Below are 25,927 nucleotides of genomic sequence, written 5' to 3'. Positions count from 1 at the left end.
TTAATGTTTGGCGCAGTTCCGGAGATGACCTGTGGGAGGCAGCAACGCGCATGCGCTGCTACCTGAAACAGCCGAAGAAGAAGAACCAGGCTACGATAAAAACAAATCGACTCCGGAAAAAAAAAAAAAAAAAACAACTCAACCTCTAAATTTTAGAAAACGAAGCTCCATTTGCCTTATTGGGATATCTTTAGCTTACATTTATCCATTTATTATAATCTAGAAAATTCACCCAAACCTGCTGACTCGCTCTAATTAGTTTGAATTTTTTTTTTGCCAGCGATATTTGATATCAAAATATTAGCTAGCTTAGCAACTAGCTAACATCGGCCCGACGCAGCTCGGCTTTGTGAACTTGGTTTAGTTGGAAACTGGTCGACTTTTCTTTCTTTTTTTTCTTTCTTTCTTTCTTTTTTTTAGTTTAGCATCGAGAAAAGATGTCGGATGATTACGAATTCAGCGACGACACGACCATGATGAGGATGGAGGAGGACGGGGAGGCGAACAGCGACGACCCGATGTCAACGGCCGGGGACTGTGGCCTCATGGGGGGCGAGGCCGAGGGCTCCAGGATCGACGCCAGCAAAAACGAGGAGGATGAAGGGTAAGTTCGGTCCGGTCCGACCGCTGACTTGAGCCCCAGCTGCCGTGCTCCACTTTTATCGGAAGGTGCAAAGAAACAAGCAACTTTCGCTCGTCTGTTATGGACCCTGACTTGGCTGTTCTCACCACAGGAAGATGTTTGTCGGAGGCCTCAGCTGGGACACCACAAAGAAAGACCTGAAGGATTATTTCTCCAAGTTCGGGGAGGTTGTAGACTGCACATTAAAACTGGACCCCATGACTGGACGCTCCAGAGGTTTTGGCTTTGTGCTCTTCAAAGAACCTGAAAGTGTAGATAAGGTACTGTCCCACTACACCTGCAGCCATAAATGCTATTTGTATTCTTCGTGTTATTGTGTAAATGACAGACCAGCCAATGAAATAAAAACAGCACAAAATGCCTTCACATTATCAGACTAAGATAAACATTCTTTGCATTGGGCACAGTGTACTTTAAATAAACCACCACATGTGAAGGAGCTGTAGATTATCGCTTATCTTACTGTTATTTGATCATTTTGTTTTGAAGGTCGCCTCACAAAAGGAACACAAACTCAACGGAAAGGTCATTGACCCCAAAAAAGCCAAGGCCATGAAGAGCAAGGAGCCGGTGAAGAAGATCTTTGTTGGGGGTCTTTCTCCAGACACTCCTGAGGAGAAAGTCAGAGAATACTTTGGTGCCTTTGGAGAGGTTTGTTTCTTTTTACATTTATGGACGTAGTGTTCATGTGACTTTCTCACTTCTTCTCTTATTGGCACAATTAATTTAAGCTCTAAACAATATTTTTTATATTATATATTATATTCTTATATCTGAGAATATATTCTTTTTGTCAATAAAATCTTTCTACCTTCTGTAGTATATTCTTGTGTTTCTATTTTCTTATGCGTGTCATGCTGCTGTAATATGCAAATTTCCCCATTGAGGGACTAATAAAGGATTATTGTCTTATGTTTCATACATGGATCAATATTACCAACAGGTGGAGTCAATTGAACTTCCCATGGAAAACAAAACAAACAAAAGGAGAGGTTTCTGCTTCATCACATTCAAAGAGGAGGAACCAGTGAAGAAGATAATGGAGAAAAAGTATCACAACATCGGGCTCAGCAAGGTGCAGTCTCGACTCTTCCCCTCATAATTCATTGGGCATATTGTTATGGTGACTCCCCCGCCCCACATAAGAAACCTGATCACTTTGGAAATAAATCAACTTCATTTGTATTCATCTGTAGTGTGAAATAAAGGTGGCGATGTCGAAGGAACAGTACCAGCAGCAGCAGTACTGGGGGGGCCGAGGCGGATACTCATCCAGGTCCAGAGGAAGAGGTGGCGGTGAGTGTTTGTTCACCATTTCAGTTCCTACTAACTTCTGCCAGACATGCCTTCCACCATGAAACTTAATCTCAGTTTTTAATCCAAAAAGTCAGAGCATGAGGTGTTGATAATATGACAAGTTGTATTTGCTTCTTGTTTTTATTTTGTTAATTCATTGCAGGTCCCAATCAAAATTGGAACCAGGGATATGGCAACTATTGGAATCAAGGCTATGGAAATTATGGATACGGAAATCAAGGATATGGAGGATATGGTGGCTATGATTACACTGGCTACAACAACTACTATGGATATGGTGACTATGACAGTAAGTATTCTCAGGAGTTTCCCAGCCTCTCTTTGTCGGCTTCTTCATTAATTTTGCATTTCCTTTTGAATTGATAAGAATGGCTAAAATCGCATTTCGCACAACATGTGTAGATCAGTCTGGCGGATATGGAAAGTCGCCACGGCGTGGTGGCCACACCAACAGTTACAAGCCGTATTAATGGGGCAAACCCTCAACTTCAAGTAGGTATGTAACAACAAAAATACACCTCTTATTTTAAACTTAAAGTAGTTATATTTACTTTGTTGTTTGGTAACATTATGAATAATTTCCTCTTATAAATTTCTTTTTCTCCGCACCCTCAAGTGCTTTACAGTAGTGGTAACATAGAGGCTACAGTCTTGTGGCGATTATTTTAACAGCCGGCCTTCTGCTGCCTCTTTTGCACCTTCTTTTTTTTTTTTTAACTGTAAAGTTAACAGGTAAAGTACTGCTACTACAGTAAATGGATGCCAAAGTTAAGGATGTGCAAGGAAACAGAAAAGGAAGTATGTTGTCTCCTAACTCTGACATACCTTGTTTGTACCTGCCAGCGGAGCTTCCTTGCAGGCCATGAGCTGACTCCCAGATACTCTCAGGGCCCGCTCAATGCGGACCGGGTACGAGAAGCATACGCTCTCGAATGCTGCCATTTGGTATGGTCTTACAACATCCTGTATCAGCATTTCTAAACTAAACAATATGGGACACGTCCAGCTTTGTCATCTTTCTTTCCATTTTAATTTCTTTGCAACTGTTTGTAATGTAAAATTAAAATATACACATGTAATTGTCATTTTTTACAGGCCCTTACTCCCCCACAAGTAATGATTATAAATATGAAAAAATAACTATTTGCTTTTCAAAGGATATGTACAGCTTTCTCTGGACTTTCCAGTTCTTATTGTTAATATATGCATTCCTAATCTTTATCTAAAATGCTTGTTTCTTTATTTAGCCAGTAGTCCATGAGCTAAAACCTGGTTCGTATTTGGACTCTACTGTGTTGGGGGATAAAGTGCTTTACGTTGTGTACATGTATTGTTCTGTTTTGTGTTACTGACAGCGATGGAAAAGACTCCTCTTTTGTTAATTTTCCTGTAACAAATTTTCCTCTTATAACCTTTTGTAAAACAAGAAGAATCACAGTGTCGTTACATTTCCAGAAAATTTGCATGTAATGCTCTCTTTAATGTGTATTTTTGACAAATCAAAGGTTTCTTCCATTTAGTATTTTGGCTTTGACCTCTTCAATTTACCACACTTCAGGATTTCTAGCTTATGGACTAACTTTTTTTTTTTAAACTGTAAATTGTTAAAATAATTGTTCTCAGTTTGTTTTTGTTTTGTTTGTTTTGTTTTTTTTTTCCTTTTACATTGGACATTATAAACACGGGGGATTCCTATTTTATTGTAATTATATTGATTTGTGTTCGTCTATAGCTTATTGGTTTTTGTTTGTTTTCCACAGGTGTCAGAGTGATGACAGTCTGCGGTGTGCTGAAGGAGCGTTGGCCAAAGAGATGATGGTATCCAGCAAAGATCATTTAGCTGTTTGTAAGAAAGTAGACGAAGAACACTGACCTACAACACATTTCCTCTATATTTACCAGAGTATTTGTTGTTTTGATGTTTCGCATTTATTTAGATCGCAGCAGAGTTTTAGCACTTAGTCATCCGTTCGTATTTTTCTTTTTCTATTTAATGTTCTCAAATGCTTTTTGTGATTCGCTTGATTTATTCCATACCTGAAACATTAGATTGTTTTGAACAGTTCACACACATCTATATATACAAGTACTGTGGCAGCAAAGAAAAGCAAAATGTGTGTTTACAGTTTATCCTCTTTATAATATTCATCAGTCATATAATACATATGTTATTACAGAAATTGACTGTCATAAACGTACAGTATATATACAGTGTATTGGACATTAAGAAGAAAAGCGACAAATAAAAATAATAAACACTCATTTGGCTTTGTGATCCTGTGGGGAAATATGAATAGTGGTGTAACGTCACATGATAATGACTTGGAGTGTTAAAGGAGGATTTCAGCCAAATTTAAACTGCTGCTCTGAATTTTTCTTCACATTACAGAGAAAGATCGAATCAATAAGCTCCCATTTGGTAAGAAATCACGTTTACAAACACGTTTCAATCTTGAACACATCTCTGTTTAAAGTTGAATCGAGAAATTACACGCTCAATAAAAGGTGTCTGAGGGGCTTTTATCCACCATCCTCATTGTTTTCAGTCCTCAGCTGGTGGAGGTGGGATTTTATATAACACCTGTGGCTAAGAGGATGATGAGGATGATGATGATCAGCAAAACTATGCCAATTATAACCATCAGCTTAATGTTTTTCCACCAGTATTTCCTGGCGACGCGTGTGGACGTTCGTTGGAACGAGTCGGCCTGAAAAGAAAAATAACAGAAAGCGAATAAAACAGGTTGATGGATGAAGGAGTGCTCAGGTTTTTACTGCAGGTGAACACTGCAGAGTTCACACATCAGAGCGTGTTTATGAAGGAGCTGCCACTTTTATGACATATTGGAGTCATAACAGAAGATTAATTAAAAAAATGTACTGAAAGAAAAGAAAACTACTTTTACTTTGAAAAATGTGTTATTGAAAACAGCATTATTACATTAACACAGATGCTTTTGAATGAGCTGGACTATATAATTATATATATGTCACCTTTTTTAATAATGTGGCCTCAAAAACGGATCTTGATTTAGTTCATGACTTTCACTCTAATCTTAATTTATTTTTGGGGTGTTTCTCTGATTCTGTTGTTTCAACAAAACAAAAAAAACTTTTTAGGCCCTATTTTGGCCTTAAATTTAATGAAGCGCAACCAAATTCATGTTTTTGATGAAATCATCTGAAATGATATCAGGAAAGCCAAAAGAAGACTGAAGAGAACTTCTCACGGGCTGTTTTAAGAGTCATTGTGACAGACAGGAGCTCAAACTGTTGCGTCACCATCAGGTACTCACAGACGCCTGCAGGTCGTCCGTCTTCCCGATCAGGTCGTCTAATCTGTCGCCCCTCTCCAGCACTTTGTTGATGTTGTCCTTCAGAATCACTTTCACCTCGTTCACCTGACCTTGCACTTGGTCGAGCTTGCCGGCGGAGGCCGGCGGCTGAGAGCCTGTGGCAGCCTGTGAAAGAACGTTTTTAGTGCCTTCATGTCAAAGTCTGTCAGTCCAATAACAAGCTCCCCCCACCCCTTCTCCCTGCTGGCACTTCTTTCTTCTTTTTTTTTTTGACTTCCTCACTGGCTGCAGTGGAGTTAACAGGAAATGGTGCCTCAGTATCAGTGTGAGTCAGTTTCCAAAGGCCTGTCTGGCTATCATGGCAAAAAAACACTGAAGTTACTCAGTAAACCAGCCTGACGGAATAACTTCAGTCAGATTCAAAAGGACAAAGTTTCAGTTTGAAACAAGACTGAGCTTTAAGTACAAAAAAAAAAAAAAAATGAAAGTACAACACTTACCATAGCAGCAACAGACAAAAACACCTCAGCCTGGCACACAGTAACCAAATCCTGCACAAGGTCCTGCTATCTGCTGCTGTCGTAATAAACAAAGGCAGATCTCCGTGCTCCGTGTGACTGCATGAGTCATCCAGTGAGAGCTGAGCAAATGTCTGCTGAAGGTACAGCTCTTCTCTGCTACACATTAACTACCTGTTGCCACAGTCAGCGCCTCATTGGCCCAACCAGGGAGAGTCAGGCGCCGTCATGGCCATAGAGAACTAAGTACGGTCAAGTAGAGAGCGCACTATAACTTCCATTTCCCCCTTTTTCATGGCTGAACATACAAACAGCACCACCAACACTCCGGACCGGAGGGCCAGCCGTTTGGAGACATTAGAGCAGTTAAAGTCTGAGTCCTGTGTGATCTACCTACCATGAGCTGTGAGAGCGACGGATCAGGTCCAGATATGACGGAGCAAAGGGCTCTGAGTTTCCAGCACACGGATATTTGCAAGGCAATAAAGGGGTGAAGTTGGCCAAGCTCATTTCCTCCTTCTGTTTCGTTCAGTTTGTTGCCTCAGCAGCTCTGATGAATTCCAGCTCTCAGCATTAACACACCGATAGCTCCACCTTTTCAAACCCAGTTTTATTTTTATGTGATATAAATCATCCGAGGGGGCTTTACAGGGTGAAACAAAACTTCCTCTTTGACAAGAAGAAACCGGATGGAGCGGAGAAAGAAAGCTGTCTGGTTATTTATCTCATAAATGGATGCAGATTTATAAAAATGTCAGGATGGCAACATGGGAATCATGGGAATCATGGGAATGTCATCCTGAGCCTAATAGATTAGGATTCAGGTCAAAGTGCTGTTGTCTCTGTCCCACAGAACTACAAGACCCTCTTATTATCATATTATACAGAAAACCTGTGTCAGATTGTGTACAAATGACTTTTTAGGAGATTGTCGATGTTGTAAATAAGATTGATAAGGCCCGAACTCTAATTCTGTCATGTCATGAGGAGGTCGACAGCAGGGCGAGGGAAGAATAACTGTGGCGACAGGAGCTGCAACACGTTTCAACTACACACAAACCACAGATCCACTGATTCATCCTACGAGGGGTTAAAGAGGTTTACAAACGTCTGAGCGGCTCCACAGAGCTCAGGATCCGTCTGGATCTGAGTCACACTGAGCACGTTTAAAGTCAGAAAGTCAGAAAGTCAGAAACACAAAAAGACAAACTGTGTTGTGTTACTGATGGAGTCTTATTTAAGAAACGGTCCCCGTCACTGTGAACTTTGTCCCGCCGAGGCACCTGCAAATAAAGTCGCACTTCACCTGGAAGATATCAGGGTGCACAAAAACAAGCAAACTGGAGGAGTTCCACCCTTCAGGATTTTTCATATTGGATGCTGTTGATCATAATAATCCATTTTATTGATGATTACGTGAGAATTTCACCTTTTTTGGTCTCATCTTGGTGTTTTGTGTCGGAAAAAGAGAAATAAAATAACCAAGCAATGTCATTTTGTGTGACTAATGGTGATTTAGCATCTATTTGTGACGATTCTTCAGTGTTTTGCATTTAGTTGTGGTGCACTTGTGTCTCTTTGAAGCGGTATTGCTTCATTTTGCGTCTCTTCCATTTCTGTATTTTCCCTGTTTTTGTCCATTTAGAGTAGTTTTGCATCTCATAATGGTCCATTTGTGTCTCTCTCTAGTTGTTTTGCATCATTTTGCATGTCTTTGGGGGCATTTTGTGTTGATGTGCAGTTGTTGTTGTACGTCTCTCTAGTTTTTCTACATTTTTTTCCCTGTCTTTTAGGGCATTGTGTGTCTCTTTGTGGTGGTCTTGTCTGGTTTTATCTCTGTGTTGTTGCCGTGTATCTCATTTTGTTTTTGTCATTTTCCATCTCGTTTATAGTTGTGTTTGCATCATTTGGCATGTTTTCGGGGGTATTTTGTGTCTCTGTGCAGTTGTCTTTTGTCTCCTGTGGGTCATTTTGTCTGTTTGTCATCTTTGTGCATCTGCTTGTCCCCATTTTGCATCTTGCTTTAAATATCTTGTGTCCATGAGTGTCATTCTCCGGTTGTTCAGCATCTTTTTGCATCTCTTTTAGGGGGATTTTGTGTGTCTTTATGGTGGTTTTTCATCATTTTGCATTACATTCTGCCTCTGTTTGTGCGATCTTCCTCTGGCACCTTTAGATTAAACGGTGACTGTAAATTTCCCGGGGGGGTGTGTCAGCTCTGAGATGGACTGATGGCCTTTTTAGATAAAGCACAGATGATGGATGGATGTTTTTGTATCTGTTGTGTCATGTTGTGTATCTCTGCAGTAGTTTATTCCCCTGAGGGCCTCAGTCTGGCCCTGTGGCTGCTGTGGTGTAACAGCGACATCCTGAGGCCGCCTCTCCATCACACAGTGCGCCAGTCCATCCACAGAAAGAGGAAACAACTTCCGCCTCAGTCCGCTCCGACTTCCTGCTGAGGATGAACCTGAGCAGAGGGAGACCTACAGAATTTAATCTTTACTTTTTATATTTTCACAGGTCTTTCTAAAATTCTTTGAAAAACTGCTGTTGTTCAAAAAGGTTTCAGTTTCAGTTGTCTAAGACAACTGACTAAAACAAAAGCAAGAAATGCAAATATTTAGAAAAGTAACCAAGCAAATAAATAACAAAAAGTAACAAAGTGTCTCAAATTTAAAAGGAATAAAACATAAAAACAAAGTACAAGAAACGCTTCAAAATACAAAAATGAATCAGTAAAAAGCCGGTTTGATCTCTTTGGTGCTTTAAATAATTAGTTCTTCATTTTAATTATATTAACAGTTATTACATGAATATATCATAAAGGTGAATGTTTCCTCTTATGGCCGCTTTGATTGGTCCAAATCTGCAGTACCTGTCAGTGCCACTAGATGACGTCAGACGGTTACATAACACCAGGGAAAAGTGGACAACAACAACAACAACAACAGACACACAAGAAAAAAAAAGTTTGAGCTGCAACTACTTCCGGTTCAAACTTCCCAGCAGGCGAAGCGAAACAAGACGGGAAATGTTGTGTTTGTCTCTGAATGACACACAACAGACTTGTGTGTCTGTGTTTGTGACCAACAAAGACAAAGATTCAGGCCAATAACAAAGCAGGAGACAGAGGGAGGACGGGATTGGCTGACGGGGAGCGGGGGGGGGCGGGGCCAGGCAGGAGCGACCTCCGGAGGAAACTTTGTTGCCGCTTCAGACTTTCTGTCCGCGCGCCCGCGACAATGTAGCGCAACTTCAAAGGCTGCTCACTGTTTCCGGCTCGAGCTGGTTTCAGCACCAGGAAGACAAAAAGACCACAGAAGAAGAAGAAAGAGGAGGAGGAGGAGGAGGAGGAGAAGAAGAAGAAAACAAGGGGCGGGTCTTATCTGGAGATTTAAGGCTAATAAAAAGGAAACGAAGCTTTTTTTTAATTCCTTTTTCTTCTGAAGTGGAACGAAAGGAAAGTTTCCATCATGCAGGGAAACGGAGGACTGTATGCGGTGAAGAGGAGGAAGAAGCCCGTTCAGAAAAGGTGGCTTTCTGTACATCATCATTATTATTATTGTTATGATGTTTTTGTTTTCGGCAGATTGAGAAAATATATGTTGTTTTACTGTTCCTCAGCCGTCGGGGGTTACTGCAGGTCATGGTCACCCAGCCAGCCACCACGGTCACAATCAGCGTGTCGTTTTCACCAATAGTTAGAGAATCACACGACACGACTCACTCATTTTTATTATTTCAACTTTTACTCTATTTTATTTTGGAGCGTCACTCATGTGGTGGCCGATTTCCGGTCACAGGTAGGTCTGTTTACCTGCAGCCAATGAGATGAGACCTCAGATGGTCGGTGCCAGAAATTTAACTGTTAAATCATCTTCATGTCTGAATAATTTAAAGTTATTCAGTGTTGGATGGGTGAGAGTTCCTCTGTGGACTGACAGGAAGCACAGATGATCCCACCGACGATCTGAAGGTCACCACTTGTTTTGTTTTGTTTTTTTATTTTGTTTGTTTGGAGAATTAGTCAATTAATTTAATTTATTGGTTTGTCTGAAATTATCATAAAGTTACATCTTTAGATAACTGACCAGCATTCCTGAGATACTGCCACATTTAATGAAGAACGGCATCAAATCAGACAAGCAGCAAATATTTGGTATTTTTTAGTAAAAGAAAAAAAGGACTTTATTATATTATTATATTATTTGACTTTTTTAATAATTTAATAGTTAATTTCCCCGTTGTTATTGCAATTTACAGACAATATTCAAAATGCTGAAGCTGATACCAATTAACTTTTGTCTTGGAACAAATTAAGATGATCTTTGGCTGTTAACAGGACGACAACAATGAAAGAATTTACTCATGTTTAAGGCTCTTTCCTCTGCTCATTCCTTCCTGCTTCGTTACATTTCGTCTCCTGTCGCAGGTTTGTTTGTTTTATTGAGGAGGGCTGGTGTGCAAATCCGCTAACACGTCTTGACTTGTTGTGGAGGAATTACATTGTGGTAATTTGTCGTATGGAAAGGTCGACAGACAGACACACACTGTCTCGGTGGGGGTGGGGTGGATGATGCAACTGAATTTCGGCTTTTTTGTCTGTTTCATAAAAACATCTTGTTTTTCTTTTTTGATCCAAACTGGACCAAACATTTATGGATTTATGGATTGACATTTATGGGTTTGATTGAAATGTCAAAACAGTTGAAAGGGTTGCCATGACATTTGCTGCTCACAGTTGTGTTTCCCTCCGTGTTCTGATATTTTGTTGTCATTGGAGCATTCAAGATCCAGTTGAAGTGAAACTTTAAGTGTTTAAAAGTCGGCAAATTTCAGAAATTAAAGAAACAGTAATTCATTCTACATTTAAATGTTTCCAGTGACATAATTAGATTGTCGCTGTTATACCAGCTCTAGTTTCAAATGTTTAAATTTTTTATTTATTGCGTCTCTTACAAAAATGTCCATCTTTAAATCTTTATTGTGATACCAATCAGTTATTTACGGTTTGCTCAGCAGGCATCATTTAACTATAAATACCTTTTGTTTCTGGGGGGGGGGAGCTGCTTTTAACTGCTTCATATTAAAGAACTTAATGTGGTGCAACGGTTCAGGGAGCTTCAGCGGGGCCACAAGATAAACCTGAGGGGTCAAGAGGTGATGAAATGGAGGAACGTGAAGAAAATTAGACGAACTATAAACATAATGAAAGCTTCACTCATTAATCACATGATGAAGGGAAAGGGGATGAATGAATGAACCACATTCTCTTCAAACCAGGAAGTTTAATCACGTTTGATGTGGTTTGTTTGGTTTTTTTTGGGGGGGGCAGTTGTGTTGTGTTTTAGAAATTTAACACTGTAATGTTTTGTTTTCCTGAACAGGAACATTGTGACAGCGTTTGAAAAATGCTGGGATGTCGAGCAGAGTCGACGTGTTTTAGCAGGCAGGGCCACTGAACAACATCTTCCCGTCTCGTGTCTTGTTTCAGCGCCAAGCCGTCGCCAGTGAAGACCAACCCGTCCAAACGCCACCGGGACCGCCTGAACGTAGAGCTGGACCGCCTGACCGGCCTGCTGCCGTTCTCCGAGGATGTCAGAGGTCGCCTGGACAAGCTGTCGGTGCTCCGGCTCAGCGTGGGATACCTGAAGGTTCAGAGCTACTTCCACGGTCAGTTCACGTCGTGTGGTGCCAAATTCTGCTCCAGACATTTCTGTGGTTGAGCGCCGAGTGTCAGCGGCGGGAACTTGACACTGAATAATGAATGATGGCCCTGCTGGGAGGGAAACAGGAGAGTGAGCCGCAGGGCAGATGGAGTCCACAGCAACATGAGACAGACGGTCCTTATTCACACACAGTCAGCAGTGCACGTACGGCTTTTTCCTAAAAGTGTTCTGTCTTCCTATTGGTCGATATCAGTAACTCCAATATTTAAAGTCAATCAGAATCAGAACCAATCAGAAGAGAGGATCTGAGTCTGCCTTCTGATTGGCTGACTGTTTTATAGGCGCGCTCATAGAAATGTCATTACATTTCAGGTAAACACCAAATTCTGCAAGGTTGGATGGTGGGTCCGTTGTGGGCGTGGCTAAGGATGGTGACTGCTTTGTTGTGACATCACAAAGTCACAGAATTCCTGTCGGTTGGTTTTAAGGTTCAGTTACTGAATGCAGACCGTGAGCAGTTTTCTGCAGACTGAGAGCTTTGGTACTTTCACCGTATTATTGTAGAACTCAGACCCGACCACGTGGAGGCCTAACTTTAGACCGCTAGGATCTTTAACATTTTATCTTTTGAGCTTTACTATTTTATTCTTCTCCTGTTCAGTCAATTTTTCTGATGTAGGTGACACTCTGATGAATTAATCCTCAGCCGACGAACTCTGAGTTCAGGGAAATCTTCTACGGTTGCCTCTTTAGAGGGGAAGATCATTTCATTCCGCCTTAAAAATGCCACTGAAAGGTCACTGACAGGGGAACCTGGCCCATCTCTACCAGCCACCCTGCAGGATATGAACACGGCACGAGCCCGAACTGAGAGAACCCGTCGATTTGCTGCCATGTTTGACCATAACAAACCAACATTTTGGCTCAGCTTCCAAATAAATCAGAAGAAAGTGGTGCCACGCTGAGTCCTGGAAGCTTTTCCCGTCTGTGCCTCTATCGGCCGGCCGATCAGCGCTGTTGATGGAGAATAGGGGGCCGCAGGGGGAGAAGGGAACGGAGCTCTGACGCGCTGTGGCACGACATGAGGGCTCCCGACAAGGCCGTGCAGATACGAGCGCTCCTGAATGGAGACGCTTGAATGACTTCACACACGGCCCGCCACGCCAGCTGACGTCAAACCAGCAGTTGCCCAAAGAAACAGGAGATTGAAGTGAGCTGATTATTTTCACACAAGCTGTCTGTGATAAAAGGGCGTGAAGATGACGACGCCGGTCCGCGGCCTATCAGATGGAAGGCCCTACCCACATGGCACATCGCACCGTGAGGGCGTTATCTCTTCTCCACTTTCATGGACGTCCAAACTGTTTTCTGATTTAGTGTTACATACCTTAAAATCTTCACTCTGTGAAACAAGCACACAAGGAAAGTTCTGGTCTCAGTGGGATGTTTTTATGAATTCTTCCAATCTTCCTAGCAGTTATTGAAAAAGGATGGAAATGGGAATCACGTTTTTATTGGAAGTACTAAAAAACAAGAAACACTTTCAAATGCAGTGTTGTTCCTTGATAATAAAACTCAGTTTACGACAACATAAAATAGCAAATACTGATTATTTATTTCTTTAACTTCATCAATCATTTCTGTGATTTTCCGGTTTTATTTTAATATTGACAGTAAAATGTTTTCTCATATTACTTGTTCTTGTTAATAAACATCTATCAGATTTTTATTCTAAAGCGATCCTCATCTCTCAAAAGCACAGTCTGTTTTTAGTCATTCATTCTGCATAAATTTCAGAAATGATCAGATTAGATTTTTTTTCCATCCAAGCCCTGGAGATTTAATTTTAGTTTTAACCTGGTTTTCCTGTATATGTTTCCAATCATCCTTCAAAGTCTCCAGGCCCAGCTCACTCTCCTGTTTCTTTTTGGCGTGGACCGCTGAGTTGTTCTGTATTCACACACACTAATAATTAAAAGCAACTCAATAGGAGAACATCAGCATTTTTTTAATCTCCTTTATTTTGGCTGTATGGCAGGACAGGTTGGAAAGATTTCACTGTGTTAAGGAAACTGAAACTGTTTGGAGTGATTCAGCTCCTCAGACTCTTCCGGTAATTGTCCATGAGTACAAACTAATGGCTCACGTTGACAGATTTATTGAGGTATCTCGGGGTAATTATTGGATTAGTGGTCATTTGCCTTCCTTCCTGTGGTTTTCAGAATAGCGCACCACTATTCCATCTTCTGGATCCACAATTTCACATCTGACTTAAGTAGGTGTTTTTCCCTTTAATGATGGATAATAATGTAATTATATCATCCATCACTCTATAATTGACACATCAGCACTGTGTGTGGGCACAAAAATCGCTCTACAACAGCTGTAAGAAATACTTTTCAATGTTTAATTTGGTTTAGCCCCAACATTCCCTCTTTTTGTGTCTCTGTTTTTGGTCTCCACCACTTTCCGGGGGGATGCTATCAAGCTGGATTGACTCTTATTGAGTAAAATTTTGACGCTTTGAGGGAGAGAGAGAGAAGCCTCGCTCGTATCTGGTAGTGTCGCAAACAGATTTCATTTAATGTTGCATTAGTTGCACTCGTCCACGTATTTAGAAAAATATCCAACTTCTCCGTCTAATCTTCACAGCAGCTTCCTCCGATTGTGGAGGATGTTTGTTCAGAGCTGGATAACGGGACTGATGTTTAGGCCGTACACAACGAGGCCTCGAAAACAACACAACACTTTTACGGTTCTCATGCAAACGTTGATGTCTTTCATGTGTTTGGATGTTTTGAATATGATTTTCAATTGATTACGAGGGAACAAAAGCAGGAAAAGATGAATAATAATAATAAATATCAGTCGGCTTACTTCAAATAATGACGTTTCCCAAATTGTGAACCAAAACTGTTGCTGCTTGTTGCTCCAGTTGAACAACCAAGCTGACCATTTTTGGAGCGCCATGGAAATTTTATTGAGATGCAGATAAAGAAGTTAGACATCCTACTTCAGCTGTGTGTGTGTGCTTTGTGCGCCTCGAGGGTTGCTTTTGTGTGTGTGTGTGTGTGTGTGTGTGTGAGTAATGCTGTATTTTTGGAGGGGGAGGATGATGTCAGCCCTGCAGACAGATTCTCCTCCAGGGAGTCGAACACACTGAGGCCTCTGTTGTGTCGCACAAACGGAAAGTCTTACAGGTTTCAGGTGCTTGTACTTGAGTATTTTCATTTTACCTGCAACTCAGAGAGTTATTGTGCCATTTTCTGCTGCACAGTACAAACTAAACCCTGAAATATTTCCAATTTTTGACTTCCCCTGTTGTTTGAAAATACGTAAACAGCACTTTGCTGTGAGTTGTGACTCCATGCAGGCTGGAAATATCTTTATACATCACATAAAAAAAGAACATAATTAACATGTTCATATAAAGTAGCCTTGCATTAACCAACTACATCAGTATCTTGAAAAGACTTTTACTTTGAAACTTTGGTAAATCTATGAAAGCAGGACTTTTATTTTCCTGAACTTCCTCCATCGCTGACTCCATGTGTGCACACACAGGCTGCAGCGGAGTCAACAAAGTCTTCATCGCTGTTGATTCCCGCTCTGAATGAATCCCGGGTGATGCTGCAGCTGCCGCCGCCATCATCGAGTGGGGGGGGTTACCATGGTGAAGCTTTGTCACTATGGTAACACAGCCTAAGCTGCCAGGGATGTCAAACTCCACGAGGGGCAGGGGAGATGGAGGCGGCGGAGGTGGCAGTAATGTGTGTGTGGGGGGGGGGTGTTGTGTTTGGCTCGGTTGGTGCTGTTTCCTGTGTTTGTCGATAACGAAGGGCGAGTGAGGTCACGGTGAGGTCACCGCTGTCGTTAACTCGGCCTCCAGCTGCGTTTTCCTACCAGATAAATCTGTGTGTGCTCTGCTGAGTCACAAACAGACCAGAAGATACCTTACTGTTTATATTCAAGTGTTTTAAGATAACATGAAGACGCTGAAATCAAAGCAAATTTTATCCAGGGAGCAAAAATGCTGCACTTTTTTTTTTTTTTGATACTGAAACTGAATATCTGACAGCTGCAGTTAGATTTTACTTTATATATAAAGCAATATTTCCAGATTGCACTTTGTGTGTCAGTTCAACAAATGTGTGTATACACATGGATATGAATGTTTGGTTTCGTGCTGTGTGAGTGTATTTGCTCTGTAACGAGCCTCCTCAGAGACCACACGCCTCGGAGCTGATTCCATCTTCTAGCCTCCTCATGATACGTTTCAATGTAATATAAACAGTGCTGTTTTTTGTTAGTTTTCTTTTCCAGCGCAGAAGAGAAAGGCTTGTCACAGTCCTGCCATAAATAAATAATATTTGTTTTTTGTTGTCATAAAATTGAAAAGTTTTAAAACTGGATTAAAAGAAATATGTGCTGGGCTTCAACATTTACTTGATCGATAGAAAGAAAAGGTAGAACCACAGCTGTTTGAAATGTGCTTTTTTTCTGAAAGTTGAGCTTCAGAGGATTACGTCATCTGCGATGCAGTTGGTCATTAAATGCAGCTGGTCATTAAATGCAGCCCGTGAATCGAAATGATCGATTTCTCTGGTTTGAGAATTAACGGAACCATTAACGATGATTTAAAAACGCAGGCCAACAAAGTATCTGACCTTTGTGTTATATAAGGTGAAGCAGAACTCTCTGGCTGCGGTGCAGAAGAAGGACTGAGGTCAGATTGAGGTTAAACCATTTCTACAACAAACAAGTTGGCGCTTCAGTAAAACCGTCCCTGCTGTTTAGTCTCTCAGGCTTTGTTGCACATCACGTTCATTTTCTGCTCCACGTTCAGCTAAAGGCTAAACAAAGACGCTGCGTCGTGTCTGAGCAGCTGTGGCTTTAATTCCACAGAACAACAAACAACCATAACTTTGGATTCTTTCAGTCGGCCAGCTGAGCTTCTCCCTTTACGGAGATGTCGGCGCAAATTCCTGAGTTTGAGGAGTTGAGACGAGAGGCACATCCAGTTTTAAGTTTTTAGGTTTGTTTTAATAAGAGGAAGGAGGAGGTGGAGGAGAGGTGAGGGAAGTCTGTTGGCGTGCCACAGAGTCATTACTGTAGGAAAGGAGCAATTGCTTAGCTGACTGAAAGCCAGCGATTATAGATTAGATTACGCAAGTTTGTGCTCTTTTTAATACAAAAGAAAAAACTGCTCTGAACTGAGATGTCCTGGAGCTTTTCTGCAAGTACAACATATTCCATGCTTCATTTGCAGCTCATTCAGATTTTTTTTATTTTATTTTTTCTAGCTTTTATTTGGACACATTGAGAAAGGGAGGGGAATGTGATATGCAGCAAAGGATCATGGGTACCTGAACCTGGGCCAAAGACATGTCATGAATAGAAGCAGCTTAATTAAATCCAAGTAAACATGATACAAACATAAACATACATGTTGAACTTTGAACTTTCAGCTCAAGCATTGAAAAATAGATTAAGAAACAGTTTCAAGGTTTTTTTTTGTTTTTGTTTTTTTTTTTAAGATGAATTGTTTGTTGTTACAGCAGCGCTCCAGAAAAATGTGAGATCAGCTCCTGTCGTCTCTGCTAACAGCAGAAATGGATGGTCAGTGTCCCTGGATGGAATCAGCTTCTCCGAGGGAGACTTCCTGCTTCAGGTACAGCAACACAACACACAGCAGGATGCGTGTGTGTGTGTGTGTGTGTGTGTGGGAGTCATGTGCATGCTGTCTTTTTCTGCAGGCTCTCAATGGCTTCGTGTTGGTTGTGACGACTGATGGCACCGTCTTCTACGCGTCCCCGACCATCCTGGACTTCCTGGGCTTCCATCAGGTGAAGCTGCGACAGTAAAGTCGGTGAAATCACCTCCGTGTGTGTCGTTTTTTTATTAGAAATAACAAAAGTTATATGAACCCTGTCCTCCATCGTCAGTCAGACGTCGTCCACCAGAGCGTGTTTGACCTGGTTCACATGGACGACAGAGAGATGTTCAAGTGTCAGCTCCACTTCGCCCTCAACCCCAACGACACCGGCGCGCACAATAGCGCACAATCGATAAACGGTAAAACCCCGAGCAGCTCTCAGAGCCTGCTGCCTCAGTACATCCCTCCAGAGAACTCCTCCTTCCTGGAAAGAAGCTTCTGCTGCCGCCTTCGCTGCCTCCTTGACAACACCTCCGGATTCTTGGTAACACAATCTTTGCATTTGCCAAACAAGAGTCACGTCAACTTATGTAACTGTAACTTTAAATTTGTCATCTACAACGAGGTCTGTGCGTCCCCTCCAGGCTCTGACCTTTAACGGGCGGCTCAAGTACCTGCATTTGCGGGAAAACACCGGGGCTGATGGGAAGCCGGCTTCACCTCAGCTCGCTCTGTTCGCCATCGCCACGCCTCTGCAGACTCCCTCGGTCTTAGAGATCCGCACCAAGACCCTGATCTTCCAGACCAAACACAGGCTGGACTTTGCTCCTTTGGGTATAGACACCAGGTGACTCCACGTACCTTCTTCGGTTGAGGATGGATCCGGAAAGAGAAATCCGGTCCGACTTGTACATTTTCTGTCTTTTCAGGGGGAAGCTGGTTTTGGGCTACACAGAGATCGAGCTGGTGACACCAGGATCTGGTTATCAGTTCATCCACGCTGCCGACATGATGTACTGCGCCGACAACCACCTCAGGAGTGAGTCCATCTGTCGCTCTGTATTTTCTCAACTCTGTTCAAACTGACACTGCTGCCGGCCTCACGTCCACCTTCTTCGTCCTCAGTGATTAAAACGGGAGACAGCGGCATGTCCATCTTCAGGTTGCTGACGAAAACTGGACACTGGTTGTGGGTCCAGGCCTCGGCCAGGGTAGTCTTCAAGGGAGGGAAGCCGGACTTCATCATCGCTCGCCAGAAAGCACTCACGTAAGAGTCGCTGTCTCGTCTTCTTACAATCACCGAGCCAAACTAAATGTTTTCCTCCTGAAACAAAACAATGTCAGATCATCCCAGTAAATAAGGTGGTCTGACTGTATGTGTGTATATCTGCAGTATTTAAAGAACATTTTGTCAAAAACACAACAAGCTGAAGTTCAGGAAAAGAGATGAAACTCGGATCAGAGTTTTGTAACCTTTCGTTGTGACCTTTGACCTCACCACTGACCTGTCACTAGAGGCTTTGTGTCACCTGTGCTTCTGTTCGTTGGTAGAAACGAAGAAGGCGAGGAACACTTGCGCCAGAGAAGACAGCAGCTGCCCTTCAACCTCGCCACCGGCGAAGGCGTCCTATATGACGTCTCTCTGGACATCTTCTCCTTTCCTGGTCCTCCTGTCCCGGGCGTACCGGGCCCTGCCGAGTCCACGACAGAGAAACCTCTGAACCCCACCTCGCTGCTGGGTTCCTTTCACCAGCAGGACAGCTCTGTTTACCTCCAGTCAGCGAACCCCGGCCCCCAGCTCCCGATCCTCTCCCAAACAGAGGACATCAATTGTAATCTGCCCCAGTCCGCCATAGAGCAGGCCTTCCTGGACAGCCACGCTCTGCTCAGCGTCCCCAGTCAGACCCGCACGCCACAGAAGAGGGCCGTCACGAGGGACATGATGACGTCGGAAGCCATGATCGAGTCGCTTGAGCAGATTTTGGGAGATATCGGGGACGGAGGCATCAAGGGTCTTGAGGTGGAGCAGGCGGAGCTGAGGGACTGGCAGAACACGCTGCTTCGGATGAATAAAGAGCAGGACGGCGCAGTGAGGGAGCTGGATGACTCCCTGGCTAATGACGTGTTCTCGTACGTGGAGGAGGCTCTGAGGAGAGAGACCGGCGGGTATGTGCTTCAGGGCTCAGATCGTGTTTTTAGGCCGCTCAGCAGTTTGCACATTCACGGTGAGCATCCTGGATTTTCTAATAATGGTCCACAGTTTCAGCCGGTGATGGACACGAAATCTAACCAGAGCGGATTTGGAAATCTTACTGGTGGTGTTGGTAAGTCAACCGGTCAGAAAGACGCCTCCCAAGTTGTCTCTCACAGGACGCCGAGCGCACTAACACCCCCTCAGTGTCGTAACGCTCACCAGGGCAGCAGCAATCACCACTGTGGCAATGAGATGTCAACACAATCCTGCGTGACACATCCGTCTTGGCCGCCATCTATGCAAAACACTCACAATATTCACAGCAGCCATCAATCTGGCTCGGAGGCGATGGACCAGAGTGTGCAATATTCTCTAAACCACGCTGGGCCGCGGCCTCGGGGCCCTTCGGTGTGGCAACAGCAGGAGCAGCTGCCACAAAGCTTTCACCATCACACACTTTCACATTCCTCACTCACGCCAAGCGGCGGGAGCTCGGCAGCTCAGCCGTTCCACCCACAGTCGCAGAGATTATCTGGCAGCTGCATGTACGACAGGAGGGAAGGCCACATACCGAGCGCCGCTCGGATTCCCACCAGGCAGACCGCCGGCTCCGGAAGAGGAGTCACAGGGGCCGACGCCAACGCCGCAGCCTTCGCCCCGTCTCATCAACTGGGCGCCAGCCAAGGAGTGACGACCAGCCCCCACGTGGCTGGCTGCGCCACAGCCGGCACGGTCGGTTTGGGCCATCTGAGAGAAGACGCTGCAGAAAACCGCCCGCTGCAGTCTTCGTTCTTCTGCTGGAACGGGAACGCTCAGGTGAGACGAGACGGCCTTTAGAACAAATTATTTTGATGGAAGAAAACGGGGGGAGAAAACATCAGGTCTGGCTCAGATTTCAGGATCCCTGTTGGAGTTTTTCCCAGATATTTGTCCAGATGGTTATGATCGGTCTGGGAAAACACATTTTAAAGGCCGCGGGGCAGTTTTGTCCCTCCTGTGCTGATAAGCCTCCTCAATATCCAGCAAAAACACACAAAAATGCAATAATTTCAGACATCCAGGGCTGTGAAAGTGAAAAAAGGTCCCTTATATTTAGACTTGATGGTTTGAATGGATGTAAAACTTTGATAGGAACTTAAAGAGCGTTAGAAACAATTACCAGCTTTAATTCATTTCATTATCTGCCCTCACTCATCCATTTCATTCATCCCTTCATTTTTATGACTGAGGACATCAGGACCGTGTGGCACGATAGACAAAAGAAAGGAATGTGTATGATCAGATTTTGAAGATATACACATCAGATCAGACAATCACAGCCTCTCTTCGCTTTTTATTCCACAGATTCCTAAAATTCCCCTGAACAGCATCATGGACCCGTTCACCTTCTCGGCCTTTCCCTCCGGGAGCATCAACCTTTCCCAAAACTCGGGGCCTTAGTTGTCTCGGCGCCAGACTCGTACTGGGTTGTGAATGAGTGACTCAGGAAGTGGTTAATATTTTAACGGTGCTATGACAGACCTTTGATATTTATGAAATAACATTATTTAAAAATGATCTTTGTTACACACGTTCAAGGAAGCGTCACGGAGGCGGTTTTGGAGTTCAGAGGATGTCAGACTTTCTTTCTGAAGAAATTAATCCTGCTCCTGGAGTTTTAATGGAGGAAAGTTGTGTTGCGTCAAATACGACCTCCTTGGACTCGCCTCTTCTGTCGAAGTCAAGGGCTGACGGGAAACGGCGTTCACCAAAGGCAGCTAAAAAGCATAAAATTTTCAATACCATAGGTTCGATTTTTCAAAAAGACAAGAAGGGAACCTGCAGACACATGACAGAAAGAAGCTCCTGGGCTGGATTTATACTTGTTGGGGTAAATGTGACTTTTGGAAGAGAAATCCTGGTTTTACTTCGCCGCTCTTGTCCTTTTCTGTCTTTATATATTTATAATTAATTATACTACATAGCATCACTTTGTTGTTCTTTTTGGCTTCAAAAGCAAACTAAATGTCCGTTCCTGTTTCTGCTGACGTTGGGAGACATTTGTGACCATGTCAGGGTCCGATGCTGCTCCTGATCCAGTTTTAAAAGAACTACAGTGTAGTTTTGTATTAAATACACACGTGAGACAGGAAACACACAAACTGCAGTGTTAATACTGTAAAAAAAAAAAAAATAAATAAATAAATAATTTTACTTCATCCACTAATGTGCCCTGAAGCAAAACACTTAAAACCCAACAGTAACACTTTTCTTTTCAAAGTATGTATTTATTAAATCATTCATCTCACATTATAGTTTATCTGTCAGCAGGTACTTGGACATTTTTATAATATCATATTAGAGAGTTAAAAAACTCCAACAATGATATATATTTATATATATATATTACAACTTTAAACAGATATAAGGATATTAATAATCCACTATGTGTTTTATTGAGTGGTTCAGAATACAATTGTTGCTATTTTATTAATAATAATAATCATATAAAGACCAAGAGCATGTTTTTATTGACACTAAAACACTGAAATGTCCTTATATCTGTTTACAGCTACATTATTATTCATTACTAATGCGCTGCTTGCAAATGCTAAATTCTATTTAAACAGTGAATTAGTAGCCCTGTTAGGTTTTGTACCATATTAGCTGGTTCACGGCACTTTGAGATGATGTTGCAGGTGGCTCAGATCTGTCAGACCTTCCTGTAAACTGTCCCATTAAATGAAATCATGTATCCACCTTCCATTTGTTCTGTTCAAGTCATAATGTGTTCGTACCTGCAGGAGGGAACTTAACTGAAGCTGCTTTGTAAAATCGTGTACCAGTCTAATTTATTTGGGGCCATGAAAGAGTTGCAGCCGCTCTGTCGGTTCTGAATTATTCCCCCGGGCAGCACGAGAAGCCACCTCAGTCCAGGGTTGAGCCCATCAAGCGGCAGCTCCAGCACCGACTTGGACTCTTATCGACGGGCACGACGGCACGTTTAATGATTTTGTTCCAGCCTTCCTTCTCCCACATCACGGCTCCCCTGAGATATCTGTTCCCACAAGCCGTTACATAACCGGCAGCAGCCTCCCTCCCTCTCCTCCTCTCCCCTCAGAGAGGACTCTGACATGATGGCAGCAGCTTTGTGAGTCAGTAATAAGTTTGGAAAAACACCATCATCATCTTCATCACACTGGAACTGAATGCAGCAGCTGACAAAGATGGTGACGTCCCACGTTTGCACGTATTCTTACCTCTCATCGTGAAACCTTTCCATTTATGTTTAACATTTTCATGCCTGACGCAACAAAAGATGGACAGAAGATGTATGAACTTTTTGGTTTGTATCATATTTCATCAACGGGACGTTGCATGCAATAACGAGAACTTTTCTCTTCGGCCATCTGTAACATCTGCATCTGTATTTTTTCAAACAGCTGCCTTCTCCAAGTGGAGGCCTCAGAAATGCATCAAAAAGGATCATTAAAAATAAATTCCACTATAATACTGAACTGAACAGGTCGGTTTGTTGTTTTGGTGGAAAAGTCTTGGAGGAGAGATGAAGTTTAGACAAACGTGACACTTTTGTGTTCGAAGGATGTTTTGTGTTTCATTAATCACCTATTTGATCATTTTGCACCTCTTCTTGGCAGATTTTCATCTCTGTGATTGTGTTGTCATTTCATGCGTCTGGCCTCCAGACTCTCGGGGAGATGACCATTGATGCTCTGCTGGATGGAGCTGCTGGAGTTATCCCTGATCTGACAGGCAGACACATCTCCCCCAAGTGAGCAATCACCTAACGCAAAGCTGAACCATCACTATTGCAAAAATATGCTTAAAAGCTGTTTTCTTTAAACCGACCATTTAAGTCCAGCTCAGAAATCTGATCTGTCCCTGAAGAGAAGGCCGAGTGGCCCGTCTGAATGAGGGATTAAAGACGGGGGGAACAAATAAAGTAACCCAATATCACAATCAAGCGGCCCGACAGGACGTTCTCACGCGAGGAATCTGATGCTGCATTAAGAGCAGAAGGAAAGAAAGAGAGGAAGAGGCTGGAAAAACAAATGACTGCTCTGGGAGTTGGATCACAGAAGTTCAGCTTCAGATGGACCAGCAGTGAAGTTAAAGAGCCTTTCTGTGAACTTGTGTCGCAGAAAAGTTTCAAATTAGATTAGAGCCTTTTCCCGTTTCCTCTCATGGCCCCCCACTTTCAGGTACCCGACCCCCTCTGGCTGAAGACCTCGGGGTTAGACGTGTTTATTGTTGAGTGAACTAATCTCATCTACGTAACAGAAGGTCACGTCACAGGAGACGTGAACTAAATCCTCTCTTCTTAAACTCAAATGTGATTGTTATTGCAGGACTGTCACTTCTTTCAGTCTCCACCGCAGACCGCGGCCTTCAGATATATTCCACTTTGGCTCCATCACGTGGTAATAATTCAGCCTGCAGGCCGTGTTTTCTCTCACCTGCAGCCTCTAACAGATCTGGATTCTCCGCTGGTGCTGCAGACAACACACACAATAAATAATAATAATCATCCAGTATTGATGTCCTGGCCCCGGTGTGACTTATTTAGGATCAAACCTTCACTACCTTACCAACGAAGAAGAAGTAAGGAGGAGGCGACAGTTAGCTGATAGATAAATGGAAAAATCTAAAATGGAGATGTTAATAACTCAAACTGGACACCTGAGTTTAATCTGTTCAGTTTCCACACCCAGAATATTTAAAATTATGAAGTATGTTTAAGTCATAGCATGGGAAAAAAAAGTCTTAGAACTTTATCATCACTTAATCATCAACTTAATCATAATGCCTTTTTTTATAGATAGGATAAAAGTATGAATAATTAAGATTTTAATGCAGTTTCTGTATAAACGTACAGAAATGAATATTTAGTGTATGATAGTCGGTTATGATTGATGATGATGAGACGGACTAACACATGTGAGTTTGTTCTGCAGACTGAAGATGGCGCTGTCTCCTCATCAGACTTCAGCTTCGGCCTCCTCGACTCAGTGAGTGATTTCCCCAAGTGGACTTTTTATTTATTTTATTTTCACAGTCTGGGCAAAAAAAAACAACACATACCTTCTGACTAAGCTGTTACATCAGCTGTTTCCAAGAAACTGCAGCGTGTTCTCGTAGTTCTGTCCCGGAGGGGAAACGCTTTTAAGGCCTCAAAATGTAATCCAGGAGTCCCAAAGAAAAATGTCCTCCTCACATTTTTAGTTTGTGACATTAAAATCAAAGTGCAGGCGAAGAGAAATGTAAAAGAAGCACATTTATTATTCGTGTCAGTGAAAAAGATGAATAAATAAATGGGAGGAGGAAAGCTGACACAGCCCAGGTGTGCTGAGGCGTGAACGCAGACACTGTTTTCAACTTTGCACATTTTAATGCAATATGTCTCCGTGCGTTTTCCTTTTGAACCACATGTACATATCTACGTAGACTCCATAGAAAAAGTTCATGCAATTTTTCATTTGAATGAAAAATAAATGAGTATGTGTTAAAAAAAAAAAAAAAAAACTAAACAAGAAAACACTAAAGGAAATATACTATGAATATAAAATGGTGATATGAGTTCATAAATATAAGAATAACTAATAATAGGGTTTAATTGCCTATTAAAACTGCAACTAGCCCCTAGAAGACATTTAATATGGACACTAATACTAAAATTAGACATGAATATAAAATTTGAGATGCTGTTGCAGGTAAAAGGTCAAAGTCTTCAGGACAATGTGCTTTTATTGTGAAACCCTCCTTTTGTTCTCACACCTCAGTCCTTAAGAAAGTTACGTTTTTTTTTTTTTTTTACTTTGCTAAAGAAATTATTCATAATTTTCAATCAGTGATTCGTCAGTGTTTAACAGTAATTGAATTTGGATATGGGGCAATTATTCATCATTTAAGGTTATTTGCATTAATTTGAAATATTAATGGGTTCTTTTGGATGAGAGAGGAGATGAGCGTTTGGTCACAGAGGAGCTCCACCACTCCAGGCGAATATCCCGGCGTCCTCTGCACAGGTCAAAGGAGGGAGTCGAAAGATTTTTTTTTTTTTTTTTTTTTGAAAAGAAAATGGATTCTTTGAAACATGAAGAGCTTAAGTAAATCCTCTAATGTGTCGGGGAACGTGTTTCCCTCCAAATTATAATTGCAAATGATGACTGTCGTGAAATCAGACATCCTCGCTAAATCTTCCCCTAAAATTCCCTCCAGTGACGACCGCGCACATCCTCAGTGTGGCTGGAACTTTTGCTGATGACATTCAATTTCACCTTTTTTTTTTTTTTTTTTTTTCTCAATACATCCAGTTCTTAGTTATTTTTCATCCTGTTGAGATTTACTGCAGAAACGTGGAACATTTTGGTTTTATCCACTGAATTTAATGTAAATATTCATGATTCCTACGGCTGTGTGTCAGAGAGAAGTTAAGTTTTCTTTATCTTTCGTCACATCAAAGTTCATTCATTCATCCATCTTCTGCATCTTATCCATTTCCGGGTTGCGAGGGGAGCTGGAGCCAATCCCAGCTCTCTCTCTGGGTGAGGGGCGGGGCCACCAGTCCGTCACAGAGACAGACAGACTAACAACCTCTCAGACCGTCGGACAGTTTAGAGTCGCCAGTTAACAC

At 42.4% G+C, this 25,927-nt stretch overlaps 3 protein-coding genes across 8 annotated transcripts; 2 read left to right on the top strand and 1 right to left on the bottom strand.

Moving 5' to 3' along the window:
• Positions 1-88: 88 nt before the first annotated feature.
• On the top strand, positions 89-4,222 carry LOC115051943 (heterogeneous nuclear ribonucleoprotein D0-like). 3 transcript variants are annotated; one of them, XM_029515750.1, is made up of 7 exons: positions 89-604; positions 735-903; positions 1,133-1,294; positions 1,587-1,718; positions 1,840-1,936; positions 2,103-2,249; positions 2,363-4,222. In XM_029515750.1, the coding sequence occupies exons 1-7, from the start codon at positions 438-440 to the stop codon at positions 2,428-2,430; spliced, it is 942 nt and encodes a 313-aa protein (XP_029371610.1). In that variant the 5' UTR covers positions 89-437; the 3' UTR covers positions 2,431-4,222. The 3 variants fall into 3 exon arrangements, with proteins under 3 accessions (XP_029371610.1, XP_029371609.1, XP_029371608.1); XM_029515749.1 differs by having other exon boundaries at positions 2,357-4,222; XM_029515748.1 differs by having other exon boundaries at positions 1,840-1,939.
• LOC115051944 (vesicle-associated membrane protein 8) lies at positions 3,132-6,408 on the bottom strand. Of its 2 annotated transcripts, none has more exons than XM_029515753.1 (3): positions 5,757-6,128; positions 5,257-5,421; positions 3,132-4,668 (listed from the first exon to the last, which is right to left on the bottom strand). In XM_029515753.1, the coding sequence occupies exons 1-3, from the start codon at positions 5,757-5,759 to the stop codon at positions 4,531-4,533; spliced, it is 306 nt and encodes a 101-aa protein (XP_029371613.1). In that variant the 5' UTR covers positions 5,760-6,128; the 3' UTR covers positions 3,132-4,530. The 2 variants fall into 2 exon arrangements, with proteins under 2 accessions (XP_029371613.1, XP_029371612.1); XM_029515752.1 differs by lacking the exon at positions 5,757-6,128 and adding an exon at positions 6,172-6,408 and having other exon boundaries at positions 3,134-4,668.
• A 2,602-nt stretch (positions 6,409-9,010) lies between these two features.
• LOC115051686 (aryl hydrocarbon receptor-like) lies at positions 9,011-21,525 on the top strand. Of its 3 annotated transcripts, none has more exons than XM_029515248.1 (10): positions 9,011-9,306; positions 11,269-11,447; positions 17,005-17,114; positions 17,200-17,289; positions 17,389-17,643; positions 17,744-17,946; positions 18,029-18,138; positions 18,225-18,366; positions 18,651-20,109; positions 20,638-21,525. In XM_029515248.1, the coding sequence occupies exons 1-10, from the start codon at positions 9,248-9,250 to the stop codon at positions 20,731-20,733; spliced, it is 2,703 nt and encodes a 900-aa protein (XP_029371108.1). In that variant the 5' UTR covers positions 9,011-9,247; the 3' UTR covers positions 20,734-21,525. The 3 variants fall into 3 exon arrangements, with proteins under 3 accessions (XP_029371108.1, XP_029371106.1, XP_029371109.1); XM_029515246.1 differs by having other exon boundaries at positions 17,002-17,114; XM_029515249.1 differs by lacking the exons at positions 9,011-9,306; positions 11,269-11,447; positions 17,005-17,114 and having other exon boundaries at positions 17,206-17,289; positions 17,393-17,643.
• Positions 21,526-25,927: the final 4,402 nt, after the last annotated feature.

Source organism: Echeneis naucrates, chromosome 12 (assembly GCF_900963305.1).
Source record: "Echeneis naucrates chromosome 12, fEcheNa1.1, whole genome shotgun sequence".
Classification (NCBI taxonomy): domain Eukaryota; kingdom Metazoa; phylum Chordata; class Actinopteri; order Carangiformes; family Echeneidae; genus Echeneis; species Echeneis naucrates.
The sequence above is the reverse complement of the archived record's forward strand: the minus strand, read 5'-3'. Positions and strand labels throughout refer to the sequence as shown.

Bases quoted from the DNA above. Each gene is read 5' to 3' on its own strand.
- LOC115051686 (XM_029515246.1), top strand. From the start codon at position 9,248: ATGCAGGGAAACGGAGGACTGTATGCGGTGAAGAGGAGGAAGAAGCCC. The intron at 17,115-17,199 runs GTACAGCAACAC...CTTTTTCTGCAG, and splicing joins AGGGAGACTTCCTGCTTCAG to GCTCTCAATGGCTTCGTGTT. The intron at 17,947-18,028 runs GTGACTCCACGT...CTGTCTTTTCAG, and splicing joins CCTTTGGGTATAGACACCAG to GGGGAAGCTGGTTTTGGGCT.
- LOC115051944 (XM_029515752.1), bottom strand. The intron at 4,669-5,256 runs GTGAGTACCTGA...TTTTCTTTTCAG, and splicing joins CGGACGACCTGCAGGCGTCT to GCCGACTCGTTCCAACGAAC.
- LOC115051943 (XM_029515749.1), top strand. From the start codon at position 438: ATGTCGGATGATTACGAATTCAGCGACGACACGACCATGATGAGGATG. The intron at 1,295-1,586 runs GTTTGTTTCTTT...TATTACCAACAG, and splicing joins ACTTTGGTGCCTTTGGAGAG to GTGGAGTCAATTGAACTTCC. The intron at 2,250-2,356 runs GTAAGTATTCTC...TTCGCACAACAT, and splicing joins TGGATATGGTGACTATGACA to GTGTAGATCAGTCTGGCGGA.